This window comes from Anolis sagrei, chromosome 6 (assembly GCF_037176765.1).
Source record: "Anolis sagrei isolate rAnoSag1 chromosome 6, rAnoSag1.mat, whole genome shotgun sequence".
NCBI classification, from domain to species: domain Eukaryota; kingdom Metazoa; phylum Chordata; class Lepidosauria; order Squamata; family Dactyloidae; genus Anolis; species Anolis sagrei.
In genome coordinates this window covers 5,188,961-5,214,777 of record NC_090026.1, presented here as the reverse complement: position 1 = coordinate 5,214,777, position 25,817 = coordinate 5,188,961, and the positions used below count along the sequence as shown (strand labels likewise).

Below are 25,817 nucleotides of genomic sequence, written 5' to 3'. Positions count from 1 at the left end.
AGAGAGAGAAGTGAAACTGTAATCCACAACTAGGTTGGGGGGGGGGGGGGGGAGGTGCTTTTCGAAGGGAATACAAATCCCAGAATCCACTAATCAGACAGCCACTGGGGTTAGTACAACTGTATTGAAGAGTGGAGGGAGGCTCGTTTTCATTGATCTATTTAGATCAGCCATGGGCAAACTCTGGCCCTCCTCCAGGTGTTTTGGACGAACTCCCACCATTCCTAACATATATGTTGGAATGACGTAAAAGCACACAATGATTGTTATCGAACACCGCTACCTCCGCCCCTAATAAAAAGGGATTTATAGTTAGGAATTTATAGTTTTCCAAGCCAGAACGAGATAAGCGCTGTCCTCTCTTTTGCATAAAGACTCCGAGACCGCTCCACCTTTAGACCTTTGCCTCTTTCCTCTCTCCTTCCAACCATATTTATTCCACTTTATTCCTATACATCTATTAAATAGGTTCTATTTTATTTCTGAGATAGGAAGCATTGGCCAAATAAAGAATGTTGAAATGGCCAATGTCCCCTTTGTTTCTGAATCACAGACAGGGCTATTAAAGAGCGTGGCACAATAGCTGAATAATTTGCCTCTTGTCTCTATGTCTCGCTTCGGAGTCCAAGATCATCCGGGGAGGCCATGATCTCGATCCCACTTCCGTTGCAAATATGCTTGGCAGGGACGAGAGACAGGGCCTTCTCGGTGATGGCCCTCCACCTGTAGAACACACTCCCCAACGAAATTAGGTCATCTACATCCCGACTTTCCTTCAGGAAGAAGCTCAAAACCCGGTTTTGGGACCAGGCATTCGGGTAGCAGGGTAACAACACTCACAATGTCTTTGAGAATGGACTATGGACAGGTTTTGGACTGGGTCATTGGTCGCCAATTTGGATTTAGATATGGCTATTTAGCTTGCTGTTGACCTTTGCAGCCCAAAAGACAGTTGCATCTGTCAAGTAGGAAATTTAGATATCGCTTATGCGAGGAGGCTAATTTACGACGCCATAAAAATCTCCAGCAAGCATGCAAAGAATGAGGAAATACTTCATCAGTGTCACAAATGGACGATGAAGCGACAGCTCCCCTGGTGGCCAGAATACCCTCATGAAAAAGCTGGAATGTTAAATTGCCTCTGTGTGTCTGTCTATATATGTTGTGTGTCTATTGCACTGTATGTTTGCCATGTATATGTACATTGTAATCCGCCCTGAGTCCCCTGCGGGGTGAGAAGGGGAAGCTAATTTATGACACCATAAAAATCTCCAGCAAGCATGCAAAGAATGAGGAAGTACTCCATCGGTGTCACAAATGGACGGTGAAGCGACAGCTCCCCTGGTGGCCAGAATACCCTCATGAAAAAGCTGGAATGTTAAATTGCCTCTGTGTGTCTATATATGTTGTGTGTCTATGACATTGAATGTTTGCCATGTTATGCAGGGAGGCTAATTTATGATGCCATAAAAATTTCCAGCAAGCATGCAAAGAATGAGGAAGTACTCCATCAGTGTCACAAACGGACGGTGAAGCGACAGCTCCCCTGGTGGCCAGAACACCCTCATGAAAAAGCTGGAATGTTAAATTGCCTTTGTGTGTCTGTCTATATAAGTTGTGTGTCTATTGCACTGTATGTTTACCATGTATATGTACATTGTAATCTGCCCTGAGTCCCCTGCGGAGTGAGAAGGGGAAGCTAATTTACGACGCCATAAAAATCTCCAGAAAGCATGCAAAGAATGAGGAAGTACTCCATCAGTGTCACAAACGGACGGTGAAGCGACAGCTCCCCTGGTGGCCAGAACACCCTCATGAAAAAGCTGGAATGTTAAATTGCCTCTGTGTGTCTGTCTATATATGTTGTGTGTCTATGACATTGAATGTTTGCCATGTTATGCAGGGAGGCTAATTTATGATGCCATAAAAAATTCCAGCAAGCATGCAAAGAATGAGGAATTACTCCATCAGTGTCACAAATGAATGGTGAAGCAAAGGCTCCCCTGGTGGCCAGAATACCCTCATGAAAAAGCTGGAATGTTAAATTGCCTCTGTGTATCTGTCTATATATGTTGTGTGTCTATTGCATTGAATGTTTGCGATGTATATGTACATTGTAATCTGCCCTGAGTCCCCTGCGGGGTGAGAAGGGGAAGCTAATTTGTGACACCATAAAAATCTCCAGCAAGCATGCAAAGAATGAGGAAGTACTCCATCAGTGTCCTAAATGGACGGTGAAGCGACAGCTCCCCTGGTGGCCAGAATACCCTCATGAAAAAGCTGGAATGTTAAATTGCCTCTGTGTATCTGTCTATATATGTTGTGTGTCTATTGCATTGAATGTTTGCGATGTATATGTACATTGTAATCTGCCCTGAGTCCCCTGCGGGGTGAGAAGGGGAAGCTAATTTACGACGCCATAAAAATCTCCAGCAAGCATGCAAAGAATGAGGAAGTACTCCATCAGAGTCAAAATTGACGATGAAGCAACAGCTCCCCTGGTGGTCAGAACACCCTCATGAAAAAGCTGGAATGTTAAATTGCCTTTGTATGTCTGTCTATATATGTTGTGTGTCTATGGCATTGAATGTTTGCCATGTTATGCAGGGAGGCTAATTTATGATGCCATAAAATCTCCAGCAAGCATGCAAAGAATGAGGAAGTACTCCATCAGTGTCCTAAATGGACGGTGAAGCGACAGCTCCCCTGGTGGCCAGAATACCCTCATGAAAAAGCTGGAATGTTAAATTGCCTCTGTGTGTCTGTCTATATATGTTGTGTGTCTATTGCACTGTATGTTTGCCATGTATATGTACATTGTAATCCGCCCTGAGTCCCCTGCGGGGTGAGAAGGGGAAGCTAATTTATGACACCATAAAAATCTCCAGCAAGCATGCAAAGAATGAGGAAGTACTCCATCGGTGTCACAAATGGACGGTGAAGCGACAGCTCCCCTGGTGGTCAGAACACCCTCATGAAAAAGCTGGAATGTTAAATTGCCTTTGTGTGTCTGTCTATATATGTTGTGTGTCTATGGCATTGAATGTTTGCCATGTTATGCAGGGAGGCTAATTTATGATGCCATAAAAATCTCCAGCAAGCATGCAAAGAATGAGGAAGTACTCCATCAGTGTCACAAATGGACGGTGAAGCGACAGCTCCCTTGGTGGCCAGAATATCCTCATGAAAAAGCTGGAATGTTAAATTGCCTCTGTGTCTGTCTATATATGTTGTGTGTCTATTGCATTGAATGTTTGCCATGTATACGTACATTGTAATCCACCCTGAGTCCCCTGCGGGGTGAGAAGGGCAGAATATAAATACCGTAAATAATAAATAATTATAATATTATGATGAAGGATGCTAGGAGTTGCGGTCCGGCTGCACCAACATATCCTCCAAACCGTTGGTATTTGGTGACCCAGATTAATCCTCTGCTTTTCCAGCCGCCTTAAAAATGCCCCAGATTCTCTCTCTTCCTTTGCTTCCTCCCTTTGTCCCCAGTTGTTTCAGGGCTCTCAAGCCCTCCCCAAAAGCCCACCTGGTGTCCCAGCGTAGCCTGTGGTCTTGTCTTTCCCGTCCGGGAGCTCCACCGCCAAGCCCAGATCCGAAAGCCGGACATGCCCTGGGAAAGAAAAGCGTAATGCATACATTGCAGAAAGAAAAGAGAATGAATTGAACTAGAGATCGGCTAATCCATCTAGCACAAGCAAGGGCCAACTTGGGCCCTCCAGGTGTTTTGGACTCCAACTCCCACAATTCCTAACAGCCGGTAGGCTGTTAGGAATTGTGGGAATTGGAGTCCAAAACACCTGGAGGGCCCAAGTTGGCCCATGCCTGATTTAATGCTTGCAAATGTGGAGGGCAAGGCAGGATTCCTGAGTTTGTTGGCATTTGGGTTTATTTTTAGCCAGCCTTGATACCGGATTAGCTCCCTGGGCGGTGACTCATGCCTCCAGCACCGCTCTGCCTTTGCAAAGACATCCAGAAGCCTCGAGCAAGAATACCTTGACATATTCAGTCAAGAAACCTACTTTAGGAAATGAGGCTGATTTGCATTTTCTGGCCCAAATCGGAGCTCGGAATCGGCTTTTTGGGTGTTCAAGAAGTCAAGGGAAACTACACATCCCTGTATCCCATAGCAATGAGATGTGTCTGTTCAAGCAGTGTCGAAAGGAATTAATTCTATCGTGTAGATGCACCATTTTATGTGATCTTCAGATTTTGGGAAAGGAAAAGATCATTAGGGTTTTGGAAGTGCAGCTCCCAGAATCCCCAAGCCAGTTTGGCCAAATATTGTTGTGCCATTTAAGATTTCAATTGTTTGTTGTTGTTGTTCATTCGTTCAGTCGTCTCCGACTCTTCGTGACCTCATGGACCAGCCCACGCCAGAGCTCCCTGTCGGCCGTTACCAGCCCCAGCTCCCTCAAGGTCAGTCCAGTCACTTCAAGGATGCCATCCATCCATCTTGCCCTTGGTCGGCCCCTCTTCCTTTTGCCTTCCACTTTCCCCAGCGTCATTGTCTTCTCTAGACTTTCCTGTCTCCTCATGATGTGGCCAAAGGACTTCCACTTTGTCTCTAGTCTCCTTCCCTCCAATGAGCAGCCGGGCTTTCTTTCCTGGAGGATGGACTGGTTGGATCTTCTCGCAGTCTAAGGCACTCTCAGCACTTTCCTCCAACACCACAGCTTAAAAGCATCTCTCTTCCTTCGCTCAGCCTTCCCTAAGGTCCAGCTCTCACATCTGTAGGTGACTACAGGGAATACCATGGCTTTGACTAGGCGGATCTTTGTTGCCAGTCTGATGTCTCTACTGTTTAATTCAATTGTTTAGTCTTGCAAATAAGTGGCACACTGAAGAGGTGCCTACCTCGCTGTTTATCCTTTTTGGGCTCCCCTCAATTACATATTTTCTGGGTTGTTGTAGGCTTTTTCGGGCTATATGACCATGTTCTAGAGGCATTTTCTCCTGATGTTTCGCCTGCATCTATGGCAAGCATCCTCACTACCTCTGAGGATGCTTGCCATAGATGCAAGCGAAACGTCAGGAGAGAATGCCTCTAGAACATGGCCATATAGCCCGAAAAAAACCTACAACAACCCAGTGATTCTGGCCATGAAAGCCTTTGACAATACAGATTTTCTATTCCTACCTCATCCAGGGTTTTATCATTTTACCTCGTCCATTCGGCCTGCCCATTCTGTTCGATTTTATATTGTGTTAATTTGCTTTGTTTATTTTATTTTGCTACTGTATGCATTTTATTCTGATGTAATTTTTGTTGTCTGCATTCTGTATTTTATTTTGCTGTATTAAACTTTTGGCCTTTGGGCATGTTAGCCATCCCGAGTTCCCTTTGGGGAGATGGTGGCAGGATATAAATAAAGATTATTATTATTATTATTATTATTATTATTATTATTATTTGAAACACAACAAGATGAGTCCACAGCAGACACTCTGCTGGCTGTTGAATTGGATCACACGTCAGACACTTCCCAAGTGTCTAGAACTGTGTGATGTATCGGCGAATGATGCGTGCAGATCCCAGTAAGGTGGCCTTCTGCAGCTGGCAGATGATAATTCTGTCAGCGCCAATTGTGTTTAAGTGCAGGCCAAGGTCTTTAGGTACTGCACCCAGTGTGCAGATCACCACTGGGATCAGCTTGACTGGCTTGTGCCAGAGTCTTTGCAGTTCGATTTTTAAATCCTCATATCGTGTCAGCTTTTCCCGTTGTTTCTCTGCAATCCTGCTGTCACCTGGGATTGCGACATCAACAATTCATACTTTGTTTTTTAACACGATGGTGAGATCAGGAGTGTTGTGCTCAAAAACTCTGTCTGGCTGAATCCGGAAGTCCCAGGGGAGTTTGGCATGTTCATTCTCTAACTTTTTCCGGCTTGTGATCCCAGCAGTTCTTTGTCGCAGGCAGATGGTCTTTGTGGCATAAGTTCCAATGAATCATCTGAGCAACAGTGTTGTGCCTCTGTTTGTAGTCTGTCTGCACAATATTCTTGCAGCAGCTCAGGATGTGATCTATTATTATTATTATTATTATTATTATTGAAATGGGATTACACTATGTAACACAATAAAGAAAAAACAAACCATTACTGGTTCGAAAGTGTTATTTCCTGCTTCATTTGAAAGTAGTTTTTCTGCTCCAGAAACTTTGTTTTTGTGGCTTTGAATTGGTTGGGACTCAATTATGAGACTCATTGAAAAACTAGAGCAAAATGTGCTATAGCAGGATGTCCCACCAAAACAAAGTTTTTGCAATTTCATAAACTTTTCCCATGTTTCTATGATAGAACCAGTTAGGAAATGAGATTTATAACCCAGGAACAAAAATCATAGTGTTACATAGTGTCACTTTCCTAATCCGAGGCTGTTTTCAGCTTCATTTCCAAATGTCAAGGAAAGTGAAACACCTGAACTTTGCTAGATGACGACGACAACATCATCAATAGCAACAACAACATAAGAAGAACAAGAACAAGAAGAACAAGAAGAATCCAGCATATGTATCTTGTTTACTGTGGCATACTTGTGTCAATAATAATAATAATAATAATAATAATAATAATAACGCAAAAAAACTGCTGAACTTTTGAATCCAGACTGACAAAGTTTAGGAATACAATACACCAGACATCAAGATTGTGGAAAAGGGAAAAGTTTGGATTACTGATGTCACCATTCCAGGTGACAGTCGCATTGGGGAAAAACAACAGGAAAAACTCAACCTTTATCAGAACCTCAAAATCCAACTGCAAAGGCTCTGATTGCATAAACCAGTACAGGTTTATGGCGCACTGTCATTGGCGCTCTGGGTGCCATGCCAAAAGATCTCAGCCGGCATTTGGAAACAATAAACATTGACAAAATCATGATCTGTCAACTGCCAAAGGCCACCTGACTTGGATCTGCTCGCATCATTCGAAAATACATCACACAGTCCTAGACGCTTGGGAAGTGTTCGACTTGAGATTTTGTGATACAAAATCCAGCATAGAGATCTCATTTGGTGTGACATACTGTGCTTTTGTGTCAGTAAAATAATAATAATAATAATAATAATAATAATAATAATACTTGTGTGGTTTTCTGGCATTGTATATTTTTGCTGCTTTTGTGTCTGTTCATTTGTATTTTGATTCTGTAGCGCACTTGTCAATGGATGTCCAGAATCAGTAGCATCCACCGCGGTCCTTTTTATCCTGGGCGTCAACCGAGCCAGTATAGACTTCGTTTTGGTTTGTTTCTCCATAGTGCTAATGGGTTAGGTGCTCTTAGTTCCACACTTCAGCTGAGACATCTCTGGCTTGGTTGGATCTGCTAGTAGTTACACTACCATCAGCCCAGCTCTCAGCACCCTTGGAGCAGTTAAGTCCCCCACCACGACAAGATGGCATCCTCAGCTGCCACAAGAAAATCGCACAGACGGACTACAAACAGAGGCACAACTCTGTGGCCCAAATAATTCATTGGAACTTATGTCACAAGTACCACCTTCCAGTGGTAAAGAACTAGTGGGATCATAAACCTGCAAAGTGAGTGGAAAATGAACACACAAAAATACTGTGGGGCTTTCGAATCCAGACTGACAAAGTTTTGGAACACAATACACCAAAGAAAAAAGCTTGGATTATTGATGTTGCCATACCAGGTGACAGTCGCATTGAGGAAAACAACAGGAAAAACTCAGCCATTATCAGGACCTCAAAATCGAATGGCAAAGGCTCTGGCATAAACCAGTACAGGTGGTCCCAGTGGTCATTGGCACACTGGGTGCCATGCCAAAAGATCTCAGCTGGCATTTGGAAACAATAAACATTGACAAACACACGATCTGTCAACTGCAAAAGACCACCTTACTTGGATCTGCATGCATCATTCAAAAATACTTCACACAGTCCTAAATGCTTGGGAAATGTTCGAGTTGTGATTTTGAGATGTTAAATCCGGCATATAGATCTCATTTGCTATGACATACTGTGTTTTTGTGTCAATAACAACAACAACAACAATCATAATAATAGATTTTGGGGCTGGGGATGTATACACTACATCTTCAGGAAGCCCAATCTTCTATGTTTAGGGGTCAACTCTGTTGGATTACAACTCCCAGAATCCACTAATGACTTGAATGGAGGATGCTGGGCTCTGTAGTCCATCTGTCATCCCTCCCAAAAGGACCATCAAATGTTTTTTTTTACCTGCGTCATCCAGGAGGACATTTTCCGGCTTCAGATCCCGATAGATGATGCGGTTTTGATGCAGATGTTCTAAGCCGCAAATGATTTGAGCCGTGTAGAAAACGGTCCGGGATTCGGAAAGCCCTGGGTTCTTCTCGTCCACGTTATAGACGTGGTATCTGTGAACGGACAAGGGAAATCAAAACAATCGAATGCAAATCATTGTGCAAACTCACAAGCGGATTCCTGTCCACACTTCTCAAGTTTTAACTCTAAAAAAACAGCCTTCAAAATCCCCCAATTTTGGTTCAAGGTGAATGACCAAGTAGAAACTCATTAATACCCTCTGCCAACATCTTCAATTCAAAGGGTCAGGAAACAGATTGAGAGGCATTGGGAAAAAATGAGTATTGAGTATTGTTGGCTGCTTTGGGTCTCCTTTGAGAGAGAAAAAGATTCTTGTAAATAAATAAAACAGTAATATGAATAACATTAATAACAAAGTTAATATTATCAATATTAATAATGTTAACATAGTAACATATTATTATTATTATTATTATTATTATTATTATTATTATATGCCTTTTTCTCTCTTCTTTCTGTGGTTTTGACTTTGAATTCTGAGTGTTCTCAGAAATCAGAGGAATTCCAGACATGAAACAATCAGGGCCAGCTAACACTTCCCAACCAAGGATCCCCCCAGGTAGGAAGCAGCCAGGCTTAGATGCTGCAAGGCCATTCAGTGCTAATCAAGGTGGCCAACTGCAACATTCGCCCTTGCCTCAAGCAGACAAGAGTTCTTCCTCCCACCCTGGACGTCATTCCACAGATACATAAATCCCTCTAGCCTAGTTTCCAACAGACCTCACAACCTCTGAGGATGTCTGCTATAGATGTGGGTGAAACATCAGGAGAGAATGCTTCTGGAATATGGCTATACTGCCCGGAAAACTCACCCCAGCCCAGTGATTCGACAGTATTCGACAACACATTTAAAGGATTTCCTTGCAAAGCAGCAACAATGCATAATATTGTTCTTTCTTATCTATGAGGGCATAGAGCAAATGTCATGGCTCAATGCTGTAGAGGCATGGGATTTGTAGTTTGCACTCTTTGGCAGAGGGCGGGAGACCCTGTGAAACTACAAGTCCAGGGATTCCATAGCCTTGAGCCTTGGCAGTTGATAGGGGATCAAACTGCCTTTGTTTCACAGTGTGGATGCCTCTCTCGGTGGTCCTCACCTGAGGTCTCCTCCATTCATGAGCGTCATGACGAGACAGAGGTCTAGCTTGGTCTGGAAAGCGTAGGCCAAGGTGACGATGAAGCGGCTGTGGACTTTGGCCAGGATCCGCTTCTCGACAATCGCTCCCTGTGATGCAATGCAAAGAAGAAAAAAAAAGGGAGATGTGGCTTAGTGTTGTGGCTCAGCAAGCAGCAGAGGATTTTTCTGATGTTTTAATGGATGAGGGAATTTATGAGTTTCAGAATGAAGAGTCTGCTAGTGATCAGAGAGAACTGCAGGCTGAGGAGGCTAATGTTTGGGATTCCTGTGCTCATTCCCAATCAAACAGAAAGAGAAGGTTTCATTTCCCTTGTGAAATGGCTTTTGGCCAATGGGGAGTTTTCCTGAGAAGCCAGATTAGGTTTGAGAAAGGAGGGAGCGAAGAATAGACTAATTAGACCAGGGGTCCTCAAACTTTTTAAATCGGAGGCCAGTTTACTGTCCCTCAGACCGATGGAGGGCTGGACTATAGTTTTTTTTTTTTTATTAATAAAAAAATTCCTATGCACGTTGCACATATCTTATTTTGCTGTGTGGAAGGGCCCTTCTTTCTAGCTCTCTTTAGGCAGTAATGGGAAATCTTCCTATTTCTAATCTGAACAAAATCTGGCTACCAGTATTTAAAAAACTCTAAAATTATAACTGTAAATAAAGAACAACACTCAAACACAGGGGAACTCCAGACAAGAAACAATCAGGGCCAGCTAATCACCTCTCAACAAAGGATTCTCCCTAAAAACTGTCAGGCTATGAAATGGCAATCAAGGTGGCCAATTGAAACATTCATACCTACCTCCAACAGACAAGAGTTCTTTCTCCCACCCTGGATCTTCCACAATTTTCCTGGTTAAAGGTTTTCCTCTGACATGAAGTCCAGTCGTGTCTGACTCTGGGGTGTGGTGCTCATCTGCATTTCTAAGTCGAAGAGCCGGCATTGTCCATAGACACCTCCAAGGTCATGTGGCCAGCATGATTGCATGGAGCGCCGGGGCAGCCTCCCTTGGCTGGCTCACGCTGCCCATCAGGCCTGAAGGATAGTGTGAGCCTGCCAAGGGAGGAGCAGGCCCGCGCGGCCTACTTGCGAGTAAAGCACCTCGCAAGGTGCTTTACGCGCGAGTAGACCACGTGGAGCAGCCTCCCTTGGCTGGCTCATGCTGTCCATTGGGCCTGACGGATAGCGTGAGCCAGCCAACGGAGGGGCACTGTGTGTGTGTGTGGGGGGGGGGGGGTGGCGCTCCTCCTCCGCAGGCCGGATAAGGGCCCTTGGCGGGCCGGAAGTGGCCCGTGGGCCATAGTTTGGGGACCCCTGAATTAGACGTTCTGAGGGAATCTGTAAGAAGACCTTGAAGCCCACGTGCATTCAGCATGATCTCATGGCTACTTGGTCGGGCTTAAATTAAGTGGTGCTGGTTTTACACCTCTCAGAGGAGACAACGTTGCCATAAGTTCATGATTCAAGTTACCTGTCTGTGCCTTTGTTCCTTGAAGGGATTGCCTTGGAAAGAGTTCCTGTTTCCATGTTTATGGATTTATGTTTGAAAGCCTGCTGTGGATTTTGGCTCTCTTGACTTTATGTACCTGGACATTTCTGAATTGCGACTATTTTGTATTATACACCACTGCTTCTTTGGGAAAAGCCTTTCCCCCCTTTGTATGCGCTTTCTTTAATAAACTTTTATAATTAGTACTACTGGACTGGTGTGATGCTGGGTGAAAAGGTGTTTCAAGTCCACAGCTTGGGAGTTTCCTAGATTTATCATTGAGCCTGGAAGCCCAGGTCTTGGTGGTGGCCAGGGGAGCTTTCGCACAACTAAAACTTGTGCACCACTTGTGCCCATACCTTGGGAAGTCTGACTTGGTCACAGTGGTCTATGTGCTTGTCAAGGATAGACTACTGCAACATGCTCTACGTGGGGTTGCATTTGTAGACTGTTCGGAAACTTCAGGTGGTCCAATGGGTGGCAGCCAGATGTCTAACTGGGGCAGCGTACAGCAAGCATACAACTCAGTGTATTGTTGAAGGCTTTCAAGGCCAGAATCATTGGGTTGTTGTAGGTTTTTTCGAGCTATATGGCCATGTTCTAGAGGCATTCTCTCCTGACATAAATGCAGGCGAAACGTCAGGAGAGAATGCCTCTAGACCATGGCCATATAGCCCGAAAAACCTACAACAACCCAAGCATACAACTTCTTTGTTATGCCAGCTCCACTGGCTGCCAGTCTGCTACCGAGCACAATTAAAAGTGCTGGCTTTAGCCTATAAAGCCCTAAATTCTGCTTTGGTTAGACCACATCTGGAATATTGTGTCCAATTCTGGGCACCACAATTCAAGAGAGATATTGACAAGCTGGAATGTGTCCAGAGGAGGGCGACTAAAATGATCAAGGGTCTGGAGAACAAGCCCTATGAGGAGCGGCTTAGGGAACTGGGCATGTTTAGCCTGAAGAAGAAAAGGCTGAGAGGAGATATGATAGCCATGTATATGTATGTGAGAGGAAGCCACAGGGAGGAGGGAGCAAGCTTGTTTTCTGCTTCCTTGGAGACTAGGACGTGGAACAATGGCTTCAAACTACAAGAGAGGAGATTCCACCTGAACATGAGGAAGAACTTCCTGACTGTGAGAGCCGTTCAGCAGTGGAACTCTCTGCCCCGGAGTGTGGTGGAGGCTCCTTCTTTGGAAGCTTTTAAGCAGAGGCTGGATGGCCATCTGTCAGGGGTGATTTGAATGCAATATTCCTGCTTCTTGGCAGAATGGGGTTGGACTGGATGGCCCATGAGGTCTCTTCCAACTCTTTGATTCTATGATTCTATGAAATGGTTCCAGTCCAGGTTACCTGTCCAAATGTATCTCCTTCTATGATCCACCTAGGAGATTAAGATCTTCTGGGGAGGCCCTCACCTTCCCCAGAAGTGCAACTGGTGGGGATGAGAGACAGGTCCTTCCCAGTGGTGGCCCCTCAGCTATGGAACTCCCTCCCTAGTGAAATTAGAGCAGCCCCTCCCTCCTGACATTCAGGAAGAAAGTATAAACATGGTTATGTGATCAAGCATTCGGACAGCAAAGCTCGTAGTACAATAAGATAATAAGGAATAGTAAATGGACCAATAGAACGATTACGGACTTGATTTTGGATTGTGTGATTTTAATAACTGTTTTTAAATGTGTTGTTTATTGGTGGGTTTTAATATAAATGTTATTGTATTATCAATGTTTAATTTTTATGCTGTGTGTCTAAATGGTATTTTATGTTTATGTTTTAATTTGGTTAGGTTAATTTATAGCGGTACCTTGCTGTTATCTTTTGGTTTTCACAAGTATGTACGGCATTGAATTTTGCCTTTATAATGTAGGGAACAGCATTGAGTTCCCTTAGGGGGAGAAAAGAGGTATAGGTAAAGCTAAAGATTTTCCCGACATTAAGTCCAGTCGTGTCCGACTCTGGGGGGTTGGTGCTCATCTCCATTTCTAAGCCAAAAGCTGACATTATCCGTAGACACCTCCAAGGTCATGTGGCCGGCATGACTGCATGGAGCACCATTACCTTCCCGCCTGAGCGGTATCTATTGATCTACTCACTCTTGCATGTTTTCAAACTGCTAGGTTGGCAGAAGCTAGGGCTGACAGCAGAAGCTCACACCGCTCCCTGGATTCAAACCTCGACCTTTCAGTCAACAAATTTAGCAGCTCAGCGGTTTAACCCATTGCGCCACTGGGGGCTCAGAAAAGCGGTATATAAATTTAGTAAATAGATAAATAATAAATAAGAGTGCAACACTTATAGTTCTCCTAGTCCTCCATGAGTGAATCTACACTAGGCATGACCTACCAGCTGTTAGGAATTGTGTGAGCTGAAGTCCAAAACACTTGGAGGGCCCAAATTTGCCCATGCCCAGTCTACATGGTGTCAAATGCAAATATGGCAGAAGGGTGGACTAGATGACTTTAGGGGACTCAGATAGTTCTGTGATCAAGGCCTCATCGACACTGCCCATGTAATACAGTTTGAAAGTGCATTATATCATGAGTGTAGATTCATATAACGCAGTTCAATGACGTTAACTTGCATTATACTACTCTGACCATATAATGCCATATCAAAAGGTATGATATGGTAGTGTAGATGGGGTCTAGGTTATTCGAAAACAGGATCCAACTCAACATTACGAAGAGGCTGAGCTGCACAATGGACCTTTGTGGAAAGATACCTTCTTCAGTGTGTTTCAACCTTTTGCCTATATATATATATATATATATATATATATATATATATAATTGCATTTTTATATATCTACTACATGTCCCCTGCCATGCATTGCTGTAGCCCACATGGGGGGTTCTGTGTGGGAGGTTTGGCCCAATTCTATCGTTGTTGGGGTTCAGAATGCTCTGTGATTGTAGGTGAACTATAAATCCCAGAAACTACAACTCCCAAATGTCAAGATTCCATTTTCCCCAAACTGCACTAATGTTCACATTTGGGCATATTGAGTATTCGTGTAGAGTTTGATCGAGATCCATCATTGTTTGAATCTACAGTGATCTCTGGATGTAGGTGAACTACAACTCCAAATCCAAAGGACACTGCCCACCAAACCCTTTCTGTTGGTCATGGGAGAATTGTGTGCCAAGTTTGGTTCAATTCCATTGTTAGTGGGGTTCAGAATGCTCTTTGATTGTAGGTGAACTATAAATCCCAGCAACTACAACTCCCAAATGACAAAATCAATTTTTTTGAGTGAAGGACATACATTGGGTTGTTAGGTGTCTTGTGACCAAATTTGGTGTCAATTCGTCCAGTGGTTTTTGAGTTCTGTTAATCCCACAAACGAACATTACATTTTTATTTATATAGATTTTAAATGCAAGCTTTAGGGAGAGGAGAATAACAAAATGTGTTTGCAGTAATTGTTGTTGTTGTTGTTGTTGTTATTATGGAGCCCCCATAATACCCCACAGTGGGTTGAACTGCTGAGCTGCTGAACTTGCTGACTGAAAATTCACAGGTTCAAATCCGGGGAGCGGGGTGAGCTCCCACTGTTAGCCCCAGCTTCTGCTAACCTAGCAGTTCAAAAACATGCAAATGTGAGTAGATCAATAGATACTGTTCCGACGGGAAGGTAATGGCGCTCCGTGTGGTCATGCTGGCCATATGACCTTGGAGGCGTCTACGGAAAACACCCAGAACACCAACCCCCAGAGTTGGACACGACTGGACTTAATGTCAAGGGGAAAACCTTTACCTTTATCTGTTGTTATTATTATTATTATTGGATGTCTACCTATCAGGGATGTTCTATTTGCCAATTATTGTTTGCAGGTTGTATTAGATAACCTCTAGGTTCCCTTTCCATGCTGTGATGCCAGGGTTATTGTAGTCATTGCAGTGGTCTGGATTGTGATGACAATCCTAATGGTTCCTTTAATCTGAGATTTATTCGTGCTATTATTGAGAGGTACAAACATATCTGGGCCTCGATTCAAGGTTGGTCAGTGCTATTATTGCATTGAGACCCAATGCAATTACTATACTCTACCATGGGCTGCTCCTACCGCACCCTCCCACCCTCCGAAGGCATCATATTGATGCTGATCTTTTCCGACACCTTCTTTGCCGGATCCGCCACGAAGGCCATTGAGCAGATAAGTCCCACAAGCCTCTTTAAGGGGAATAATTGGCAGGGAGGGGAGGGCAGGGAGATTAGGATGGCTAATTTGTTTGGCCTGAAAATAATCTTTGGGAAGCTGTGTCAGAAATATTTATCAATGATTTGGACAATGGAATAGAAGGCGGGAGGCTAAATTTGCAGGTGGCACCAAATTGGGAGGGAGAGCTAAGGCCACATGCCAAATATGAGTCAAGAGTGTGATGAAGCAGCTTAAAAAGCCAACGCGATTCTAGGATACATCATTAGGAGCCTAGGGTCCAGATCAAGGTAAGTTGTGGTCCCTGTCTGTTCTTCTTTGGCCAGTTCTAGGTTCGAGCAGAAGTTGGATGGCCATCTACTGGGAGAGCTTGGACTGTGTCTTCCTATGTGGCAGCAGGGGGTTGGACTGGATGACCTTTGGGGTCTCTTCCAACTTTATGATTCTATAATATGTCTGTTTTCCTGCTTTCTTTATTCCACCTACAGAAGTCAACCATATATCAACATACATGTGAAAAAGATCTTGGAGTCCTCATGGACAACAAGTTAAACATGAGCCAACAATGTGATGTGGCGGCAAAAAAAGCCAATGGGATTTTGGTCTGCATCGATAGGAGCATAGTGTCTAGATCTAGGGAAGTCATGTTCCTCCTATTCCGCTTTGGTTAGGCCACACCTGGAATATTGTGTCCAATTCTGGGCACCACAAGATATTGACAAGCTGGAACGTGTCCAGAGGAGGGCGACTAAAATGATCAAGGGTCTGGAGACCAAGCCCTATGAGGAGCGGCTTAAGGAGCTGGGCATGTTTAGCCTGAAGAAGAGAAGGCTAAGAGGAGATATGATAGCCATGTATAAATATGAGAGAGGAACCCACAGGGAGGAGGGAGCAAGCTTGTTTTCTGCTTCCCTGGAGACTAGGACGCAATGGAACAATGGCTTCAAACTACAAGAGAGGAGATTCCATCTGAACATGAGGAGGAACTTCCTGACTGTGAGAGCTGTTCAGCAGTGGAACTCTCTGCCCTGGAGTGTGGTGGAGGCTCCTTCTTTGGAAGCTTTTAAACAGAGGCTGGATGGCCATCTGTCAGGGATGATTTGAATGCAATATTCCTGCTTCTTGGCAGGGGGTTGGACTGGATGACCCATGAGGTCTCTTCCAATTCTTTGATTCTATGATTCTATGATAACTGGCTGAGTATCTTCCACACCTGGGGAAGAATTTCAGGATGGGAAGGGATTCCTGTTTCCCTCCCTATATTGTTGAACTGTAACTCCCAGCATTCTTGCTTGAAGGTGCAATTCAGCAATGCCTAGTAGGCTCTAGGGAGCAAAAGCACTGAATGAAGGACCTCAAAACTCAGGTTCAAACCCTTGTGCACAATCCCCATTGCATGACCATAGCTGTCTGCTATCTATTAGGGAGCATCTACACTGCAGAATAAATACAGTTTAACACTAATTGAACTGCCATGGCTTAATGTTATGGAATTCTGGAAGTTGAAGTTTTCTCTGCCAAAGAGTGCTACTGCCAAACTAAACAAAAAAGGTGAGATATATTGTAAAGCAAACTTGGGTCCTCCGGGTGTTTTGGACTTCAACTCCCAGACAATTTCAACAGAAAGAAAGAGACCATGAAAATGAACAAAATCTGGCTACCAGTATTAAAAATCTCTAAAATTACAACAGCAAAACAGCAGAGAGGAAACAACCAGGTACATCTTAACACCTCTCAACAAAAGATTTTCCCAGGCTCATCCAGGCCTTCAAATGCTAATGAAGGTGGTCAGTTGAACCATTCACACCTAGCTCCAGCAGAGAAGAGCTCCTTGCCCCACCCCAGCCATTCCACAGATATATAAACCCATTGTCCTATTTCCAACAGACCTCACTACCTCTGAGGATGCTTGCCATAGATGCAGGCGAAACGTCAGGAGAAATGCCTCTAGAACATGGCCCTATAGCCCGAAAAACCCATAAGAATCCCGGTAGGCTGTTAAGAATTGTGGGACTTGAAGTCCAAAACACCTGGAGGAACCAAGTTTGCTCATGCCTGCTGTAAAGGATGTAAAAACAAATGGATGGAGTTGGCTATGGGAGTATCTTTATAGGGCTTGGTTTCCCAACTTTTTGCCATTTTGGTCATATTCCATTTTGGTGCCAATATCCCTCTTGAAAGATTATTCCAGGTGAGAAGGCCTGACCAAAGCAGACTCCCATTGACACAGCCTAGAATGCCATTGGCTTGCTTAGCAACTGCATCACACCGTTGGCTCATGTTCAGCTTGTACTCTAAGACTCTTTGATTCCTTTCCCATGGATTGTTTTCAAGCCAAGTCTCACCCATCCCATGTCTGTGCATTTCATTTTCATTGCCTCAGTGCCATATCGTACATGTCTCCCTGTTGAAATTCATTTTGTTAGTTTTGGCCATTCAGCTCTCTGAGCTCTTAAGGTCATTTTGGATCCTTTCCCCATAGAATTGGAAGAGACCTCATGGGCCATCCAGTCCAACTCCCTGCCAAGAAGCAGGAATATTGCATTCAAAGCACCCCTGACAGATGGCCATCCAGCCTCTGTTTATAAGCTTCCAAAGAAAGAGCCTCCCCCACACTCTGGGGCAGAGAGTTCCACTGCTGAACAGCTCTCAGCCTCTCACAGTCAGGAAGTTCTTCATCATGTTCAGATGGAATCTCCTCTCTTGTAGTTTGAAGCCATTGTTCCGCATCCTAGTCTCCAGGGAAGCAGAAAACAAGCTTGCTCCCTCCTCCCTGTGGCTTCCTCTCGCATATTTATACATGACTATCATATCTCCTCTCAGCCTTCTCTTCTTCAGGCTAAACATGCCCAGCCCTTTAAGCCGCTCCTCATAGGGCTTGTTCTCCAGACCTTTTATCATTTTAGTCGCCCTCCTCTGGACACATTCCAGCTTGTCAATATCTCTCTTGAATTGTGGTGCCCAGAATTGGACACAATTCTGGGCACCACAACCAAAGCAGAATAGAGCATGAGGAACATGACTTCCCTAGATCTAGACACTATGCTCCTCTTGATGCAGGCCAAAATCCCATTGGCTTTTTTTGCCGCCACATCACATTGTTGGCTCATGTTTAACTTGCTGTCCACAAGGACTGCGAGATCATTTTCACACGTCCTGCTCTCAAGCCAGGCATTGTCCCCCATTCTGTATCTTTGCATTTCGTTTTTTCTGCCAAAGTGGAGTATCTTGCATTTGTCCCTGTTGAACTTCATTTTGTTAGTTTTGGCCAATCATCTCTCTAATCTGTCAAGATCGTTTTGAATCCTGCTCCTGTCCTCTGGATTATTGACTATCCCTCCCAATTTAGTGTCGTCTGCAAACTTGATGATCCTGCCTTCTAATCCTTCATCTAAGTCATTGATAACGATCCTAAACAGGACCGGGCCCAGGATGGAGCCCTGCTGATGGCACTCCACTCATCACTTCTTTCCAAGATGAAGAGGAAGCCTTGGTGAGAATCACCCTTTGGGTTTGTCCATTTAACCAATTACAGATCCACCTCACTGTAGTTTTGCCTCACCCACATTGGACTAGTTTCCTTGCCAGAAGGTCATGGGGGACCTTGTCAAAGGCCTTACTGAAATCCAGGAATGCTACATCCACGGCATTCCCCGCAACTATCTACCATCCTCTGGGGTATTCACTCTCTGTCCCAATTTGGTGCCATCTGGGAATCTGATCAGAATGCCTTTTAATCCACCATCCAAGTCATTGATAGGGGTATTGAATAGCCTTCGGCCAGGACTGAACCTTGTGGTACCTCATTGGCCACTCCATCCAGGTTGAATACTAATAATAATTGATAGTTTACTCAATAAATAGAAATACAGAAGAGAAGGAAGGGGTTATTGTTGTATGTCAGCCTTTGATTGTGTCTGATAGTTTTGATGTTCATGCTGATGCTCAGGATGGGAATGGGAATGATGTTCCTGATGGTGGGCTGGGGTCTGTTGGCATTGGGAAGAGGCTTGCTTGGCCCTGAGTTAAACTCAGATGAAAGGCCCAAACTGTCTCAGGAATATTCACAAGGCCACATTCTTGGGAGAGGCCCTTCACAGTTTTTCTCAGAACTGTCTGAAGATGATCTGTCAGGTGCAGAAGTTTATGAGAGATCATGAAAAGCTTGGACAGAAAGCAAAGTTTTAGAAAACAGAGACAAAGTCTCCAGAGACTAAGACGATTGGTTCATCTACAGCAGAAGAGAGATAACAAACCTTTATCTGGTGAGAAAGGTCAAGAGAAATGCTTTCCTTTCAGTTTTGGGATCTGAAACAGCTTTATAATGATTCATGGGAAAGAGTTGCCTCAGTCGGGTCAACGTTGGAATTCATCACGGTTTTGCTTTCAAGTGCTCTTAGTTTCATGTACCAAGTTTTTGCCAAGCTTAAGACTTCTCTATGAGAATTTCCTTCTGTCTTGTTTCAATGATTTAAGTGCCTAGTTTAATGGATTCTTATGTACTTTTGGATCTTTTTTCCCCCTTGAAGATTATAGACTACTTTATATATTGAACCTTTACTGTTTTTGCTATTCTTACTGTTTGTCTACATATATTCTTCAATAAAGTGCTTGCTGATTTTACAAAGCTGGTGTGATGTTTAAGGTCAGAGGTGTTCCTGCTCTGGTGTACGACAGGTATCCTGCATTCAATATTATTCATAATTTTAGCCATTTTAACCAAACCCTAATGTTGTTTGGACATACGTCTCCTGGTTTTTAAAAATACGGAGGATAATGTCTGTTCTACCTAATGGAAGCGCTGGCCTTGCACCAAGAACCTCGCTGGAAAATGATGTAGACATGTAAGTGGAGGGACAGTGGAAAAGGAATGTGCTTTCATCTGTATATTCTGTGCTGGCTTTGCACGGCAACATCTATATATAGAAGGAATGGATGAAGAAGTAAGTTTGCTGCCTTGACTCCTTCCCCATGCTTCCAAGGCTGTGGATGGTATTTTTCCTCCTGAAGCAGCTGCTAAACACGAAGGCAGATGGTGGGGATGAGAGCTGGCATCGATGGCCACCTGGTTCCCAACAAACTGTGCCAAGTTTTTCCAGAAAAAGCATCCAGAAGATACAGGATACTCTTGCTTAGCTGATGGTTTAGGGCAGGCATGGCCAAACTTGGCCCCTCCTGGTGTTTTGGACTTCAACTCTGATAACTCTGATAATAGGAATTATGGGAGTTGAAGTCCAAAACACCAGGAGGGCCTAAGTTTGCCCACGCTTGGAGCACAGTCAGAAAGTGGAATTGGTCAAAATGTGGAACCCGAAAAAGGCTTACTTGGGATCAACCACATATGGGCTGAGGTTCCAGGTCATTTTAGTGCCTTTCTCACTCATGTGGGCATTTGTAAGTCTTCCAGAACAATTCTATGTTCAGCTTCTAGCAGATGCCGACCATAAGTGTCATGCTTGGGAAGCTAGGGATTTCGAGAGAGAATATTTCTCTAGGCATTGCTAGGTTCACCAGTGTGATTCAGTGATGATAGAGTCATGCTGGTGGATTGAAACATTGCTAGAGAAAACACTTCTCTAGACCTTTGTAGGTCCATCAGCACAATTTGGTTGACCACTGAAGTTGACTGTTGAGGTTGATCAAGAGATTCCTAAAAATGACATTTGTCTAGACCAGTGGTTCTCAACCTGGGGTCCCCAGATGTTTTTGGCCTTCAACTCCCAGAAGTCCTAACAGCTGGTCAACTGGCTGGGATTTCTGGGTGTTGTAGGCCAAAAACATCTGGAGACCCCAGGTTGAGAACCACTGGTCTAGACCAATGTTTCTCAAACAGTGCTCCTAATCAGCTGTTAGGAATGGTGGGAGCTGAAGTCCAAAACATCTGGAGGAACACAGTTTGAGAAACTCTGGTCTAGACATCTGTAGGTCCACCAATGCGACTCCATAGCCAACTTCCAGTAGAAGTTCTCACTGTAGAAGTTTTCCCTTATATTCAAATAGCTAAAGGTAAATGTTTTCCCCAACATTAAGTCCAGTCGTGTCCGACTCTGAGGTGTGGTGCTCATCTCCAGTTCTAAGCTGGAGCCGGCGTTGCCATAGACACCTCCATGACTGCATGGAGCACCATTATCTTCCCGCCAGAGCAGTACCTATTGATCTACTCACATTTACATGTTTTTGAACTGCTAAGTTGGCAGAAGCTGGAGCTGGTAGCGGAAGCTCACCCTGCTCACTGGATTTGAACCTGTGACCTTTCGGTCAGCAAGCTCAGCAGCTCAGCATCTTAACCCACTGCGCCACTGGGGTCTCCTTAAAATAGTGTCTTAAAATGTTGTGTTCTTTCCTCTTTTGTGTAGATTCTGTACCCCTAACCCATATGAAAGTAGAGGTCCTACCATAATTAGGATTAACCTTTGTATAAGACCTAGGAAAATGCTCAGTTTTGGGAGGATCACACCTTGACCCCTTCTCCATCCAGAAAAGGTCCCATTTCCCTGGTCCCCGTTGCCCTCCTCAAGCATTTGTGACTCTCCCAAGCTGCTCACCTCATATCCATTGCGCTTCTTGAGCCGCTTCTTGTTGAGCCGCTTGTTGGCATACATCTTGCCGGTGGCCCTCATCTGGCAGGCGCAGACCTCCCCAAAGCCGCCTTTGCCCAGCACCCGGAAGTCCAGGAACCACTCATCTGTCACACTCTGAGACTCCAACCACTTGAACTGGAGGAAACGTCCAAATTGCAGGCTCTCCTTGTACTTGGTCATGGTGTTCTCCTCCAGGTACTTGAGCAGGTGCTGCTCGGCCTCCTTGAAGAGGTCTCCACGGCCGTTTTTGGCGTCCTCCTTGACCCGCATTATGGCCTTCTCCTCCAGGAAGGGGCAGAACTCCTTGGAGGCTGAGTCAAAGTACTTGTTGACACTCTTCTGGGCCACCTTGGGCCGGTCAGCCTCCTCAGACGTGTTGTAGTCCTCGATGCTCTTCCACAGCCCACCAGCTGCCTTGAACTCGTCCGTCTCCTCCAGGAACTGCTGGAAGAGGCGCTTGCCGATGGGCTGGCGCACGCAGATGAAGTTGAAGGTCAGGTCCAGGCTGTCCTTCAGGTGTTCACATTGGGTGATGTGCGGCAGCTTCAGCCTGGCCCGCATCTTCTTGTCACGGCCCGTGGAAGGGCCACCTTCCCCTCGGGCCGACACATAGGCCGAGTTGGCCACCACCGTCTCCAGGCCTCCGATGTCCATGGTGGGACCTCACCTGGAAGGCAGAGAGGCAATGCTAGTCAGCATCTTGATCAAGGACAATGGGAGAGATCACATTTGCAGAGGATGCCACATTGAGGGGGAGAGCAAATACCCCAGAGGACAAGGTCAGCATTCAAAATGACCATCGTAGATTGGAGAGTTGGGCCTAAACTACTAGCAAAGTGGACTTCAGCAGGGAGAAATGTACAGTACCACACTTAGGCCAGGCGTAGGCAAATTTCGGCCCTCCAGGTGTTTTGGATTTCAACTCCCAGAATTCCTAACAGAGTTGAAGTCCAAAACACTTGGAGGGCCAAAGTTTGCCCATGCGTGCTCTGAAGGCTAGGACATATTGGAAGGAAGGTAGAACAATGCAGCATATATTAAATCAGTGTTTGTCAACCTTCCTAATGCCACAACCCCTTAATACAGTTGTGTTGACCCCCAACCATTGAATTATTTACGTTGCTACTTCATAACTGTCATTTTGCTACTGTTAGGAATTGTAATGTAAACATCTGATATGCAGGATGCATGTTCATTCCCTGGACCAAATTTGGCACAAATACCTGATATGCCATCCGAACATGAGGAAGAACTTCCTGACTGTGAGAGCCGTTCAGCAGTGGAACTCTCTGCCCCGGAGTGTGGTGGAGGCTCCTTCTTTGGAAGCTTTTAAACAGAGGCTGGATGGCCATCTGTCAGGGGTGATTTGAATGCAATATTCCTGCTTCTTGGCAGGGGGTTGGACTGGATGGCCTATGAGGTCTCTTCCAACTCTTTGATTCTATGATTCTATGCCTAAATTTGAATACTGGTGGGGTTGGGGGAGGGATTGATTTTGTCATTTGGGAGTTGTAGTTGCTGGGATTTATAGTTCACATGCAATGAAAGAGCATTCTGAACTCCACCAGCAATGGAATTGAACCAAACTTGAAACACAGAACTCCCACGACCAACAAAAAATATTGGAAGGTTTTGGTGGGTTTTGACCTTGCATTTTGGAGTTGTAGTTCACCTACATCCTGAGAGCATTGTAGACTCAATGATGGATCTGGACCAAACTTGGCATGGATACACAATATGCCCAAATGTGAACACTGGTGGAGTTTGGGGAAAATAGACCTTGACATTTGGGAGTTGTAGTTGCTGGGATTTATAGTTCGCCTACACACAAAGAGCATTCTGAACCCCACCAAGGGTAGAATTGGGCCAAACTTCCCACACAGATCCCCCATGACCAACATAAAATACTGTGCTTTCTGATGGTCTTTGACGACCCCTCTGACACCTCCCTCATGACCCCCATCTCAGGAAACACTGTATTAAATGCTTATATCCTGGTAAAGCACAGAAAGCAGAAACTGTGGGGCTTGTGCCATTGTCTTGTTATTTCTGGCATGAGTTTTAATGCCATTTCATTAATCTATTTATTTATAATTTATTTATTTACAATATTTATTTATACCCATACAGCTACTCAAGGCTGGTTACAGATTGGCACAATTTGATGCCAGACATTTAGAAAAGTGCAATTAAAAACAATCAACATGACAATATAAAACATATTTGCTTTCCACTTGGCGTTGGTCCATGAAACCTGAAGTCTTGAACTGGCATCTTGAGAACTGTAAATCCAACCTACATAATGGGAGCTGTAGTCCAGCTACATCAATGGGAAGATGAAAGGGTCAGTTTGAATTCAGTTTGAATGAATGTATAATCTCTTTTCCTTGGATTATAAATAGATTGTTAGTGGATTTTAGATGCCGTTGACTAACTCTTGCCAAATTCTCTCCAGTCTTGTGTCTTCTGGATGAGGTGGACTACAACTCCCATTATCCCCCATTGGTTGTCTGGTGATATTTCCAAGGTTGTTCACTTTCTTGTCTTTAGTAAAGTGAACGCCCTTGTAAATCTACAACTCACAGTTCCACAATGTAAACACACCCATATTGGTAATTTTTTAATAGTTTTGAAGGACTTGTCCATGGTGCTGAAAGTATTATAGCCTCCAAGGTTCAACACTTTGAATATATAGATTAAAAACAGGCATGGGCCAACTTGGGCCCTCCAGGCGTTTTGGACTTCAACTCCCACAATTCCTAACAGCCTACCGGCTGTTAGGAATTGTGGGAGTTGAAGTCCAAAACACCTGGAGGGCCCAAGTTGGCCCATGCCTGGATGAAAACCTGCAGGGTAGTCAGTGCCGGAATGATATCCAGCTGCCATTGTGCAGAATGCAACTTCCTTCTCATGCAGTATTGCAGGAGACTCGGCTGCCTCGGTGGAATCCGCACCCTTTTTGCCACCCACACGTTGCTCTTCAAACTGGGACACGGCACTGTTTGATCACTCTCATTCACAAACACGCACAACTATATATAGGCCCCTATTAAAAATTGAAAAGCCTATTCCTCCCCATATTGCAAAGCTGTTTCCTTATTATCATTATTTCTGATTTAAGGTGATTCTATGATTAGCTTTTCTTGGCAAGGCTTGTTCAGAATGGGTTTGTCTCTGAGGCTGAGAGAGTGTGACTTTGCCGAACTTCCAACCAACAGGTTTCCATGGCTGAGTGGGGGGATTCGAATCCAGGTCTGAGGACCCTTCTATACTACCATATAAAATCCAGATTATTTGTTTTGGACTGGATTATATGGCAGTGTGTTGTTGTTGTTCATTCGTTCAGTCGTCTCCGACTCTTTGTGACCTCATGGACCAGCCCACGCCAGAGCTCCCTGTCGGCCGTCACCACCCCCAGCTCCTTCAAGGTCAGTCCAGTCACTTCAAGGATGCCATCCATCCATCTTGCCCTTGGTCGGCCCCTCTTCCTTTTGCCTTCCACTTTCCCCAGCATCATTGTCTTCTCTAGGCTTTGCTGTCTCCTCCTGATGTGGCCAAAGGACTTCCACTTTGTCTCTAGTCTCCTTCCCTCCAGTGAGCAGTCGGGCTTTATTTCCTGGAGGATGGACTGGTTGGATCTTCTTGCAGTCCAAGGCACTCTCAGAACTTTCCTCCAACACCACAGCTCAAAAGCATCGATCTTCCTTCGCTCAGCCTTCCCTCAGGTCCAGCTCTCACATCCGTAGGTGACTACAGGGAAGACCATGGCTTGGACTAGGCAATGGATCTTTGTTGCCAGTCTGATGTCTCTACTCTTGACTATTTTATCGAGATTGGACATTGCTCTCCTCCCAAGAAGGAAGCGTCTCCTGATTTCCTGGCCACAGTCTGCATCTGCAGTCATCTTTGCACCTAGAAATACAAAGTCTGTCATGGCCTCCACGTTTTCTCCTCTATTTCCCAGTTGTCAATCATTCTTGTTGCCATAATCTTGGTTTTTTTGATGTTTAGCTGCAACCCAGCTTTTGCGCTTTCTTCTTTCACCTATATATGGCAGTGTAGACTCATATAATCCAATTCTAAAGCAGGTAACGTGGATTTTCTGCT

The 25,817-nt window shown here is 44.6% G+C and overlaps 1 protein-coding gene across 1 annotated transcript in view; it reads right to left on the bottom strand.

Annotated features, from left to right (window-relative positions):
• The window catches only part of GRK1 (G protein-coupled receptor kinase 1), a 46,580-nt gene that overhangs the window by 10,236 nt on the left and 10,527 nt on the right, over nt 1-25,817 (bottom strand). The window contains exons 2-5 of the mRNA XM_060779858.2: nt 21,675-22,377; nt 9,444-9,571; nt 8,221-8,378; nt 3,542-3,625 (exon numbers count right to left, since the gene is read on the bottom strand). Coding sequence (XP_060635841.2) covers nt 3,542-3,625; nt 8,221-8,378; nt 9,444-9,571; nt 21,675-22,364 — 1,060 coding nt within the window. The 5' untranslated portion in view covers nt 22,365-22,377. The remainder of the gene's footprint in view (nt 1-3,541; nt 3,626-8,220; nt 8,379-9,443; nt 9,572-21,674; nt 22,378-25,817) is intronic.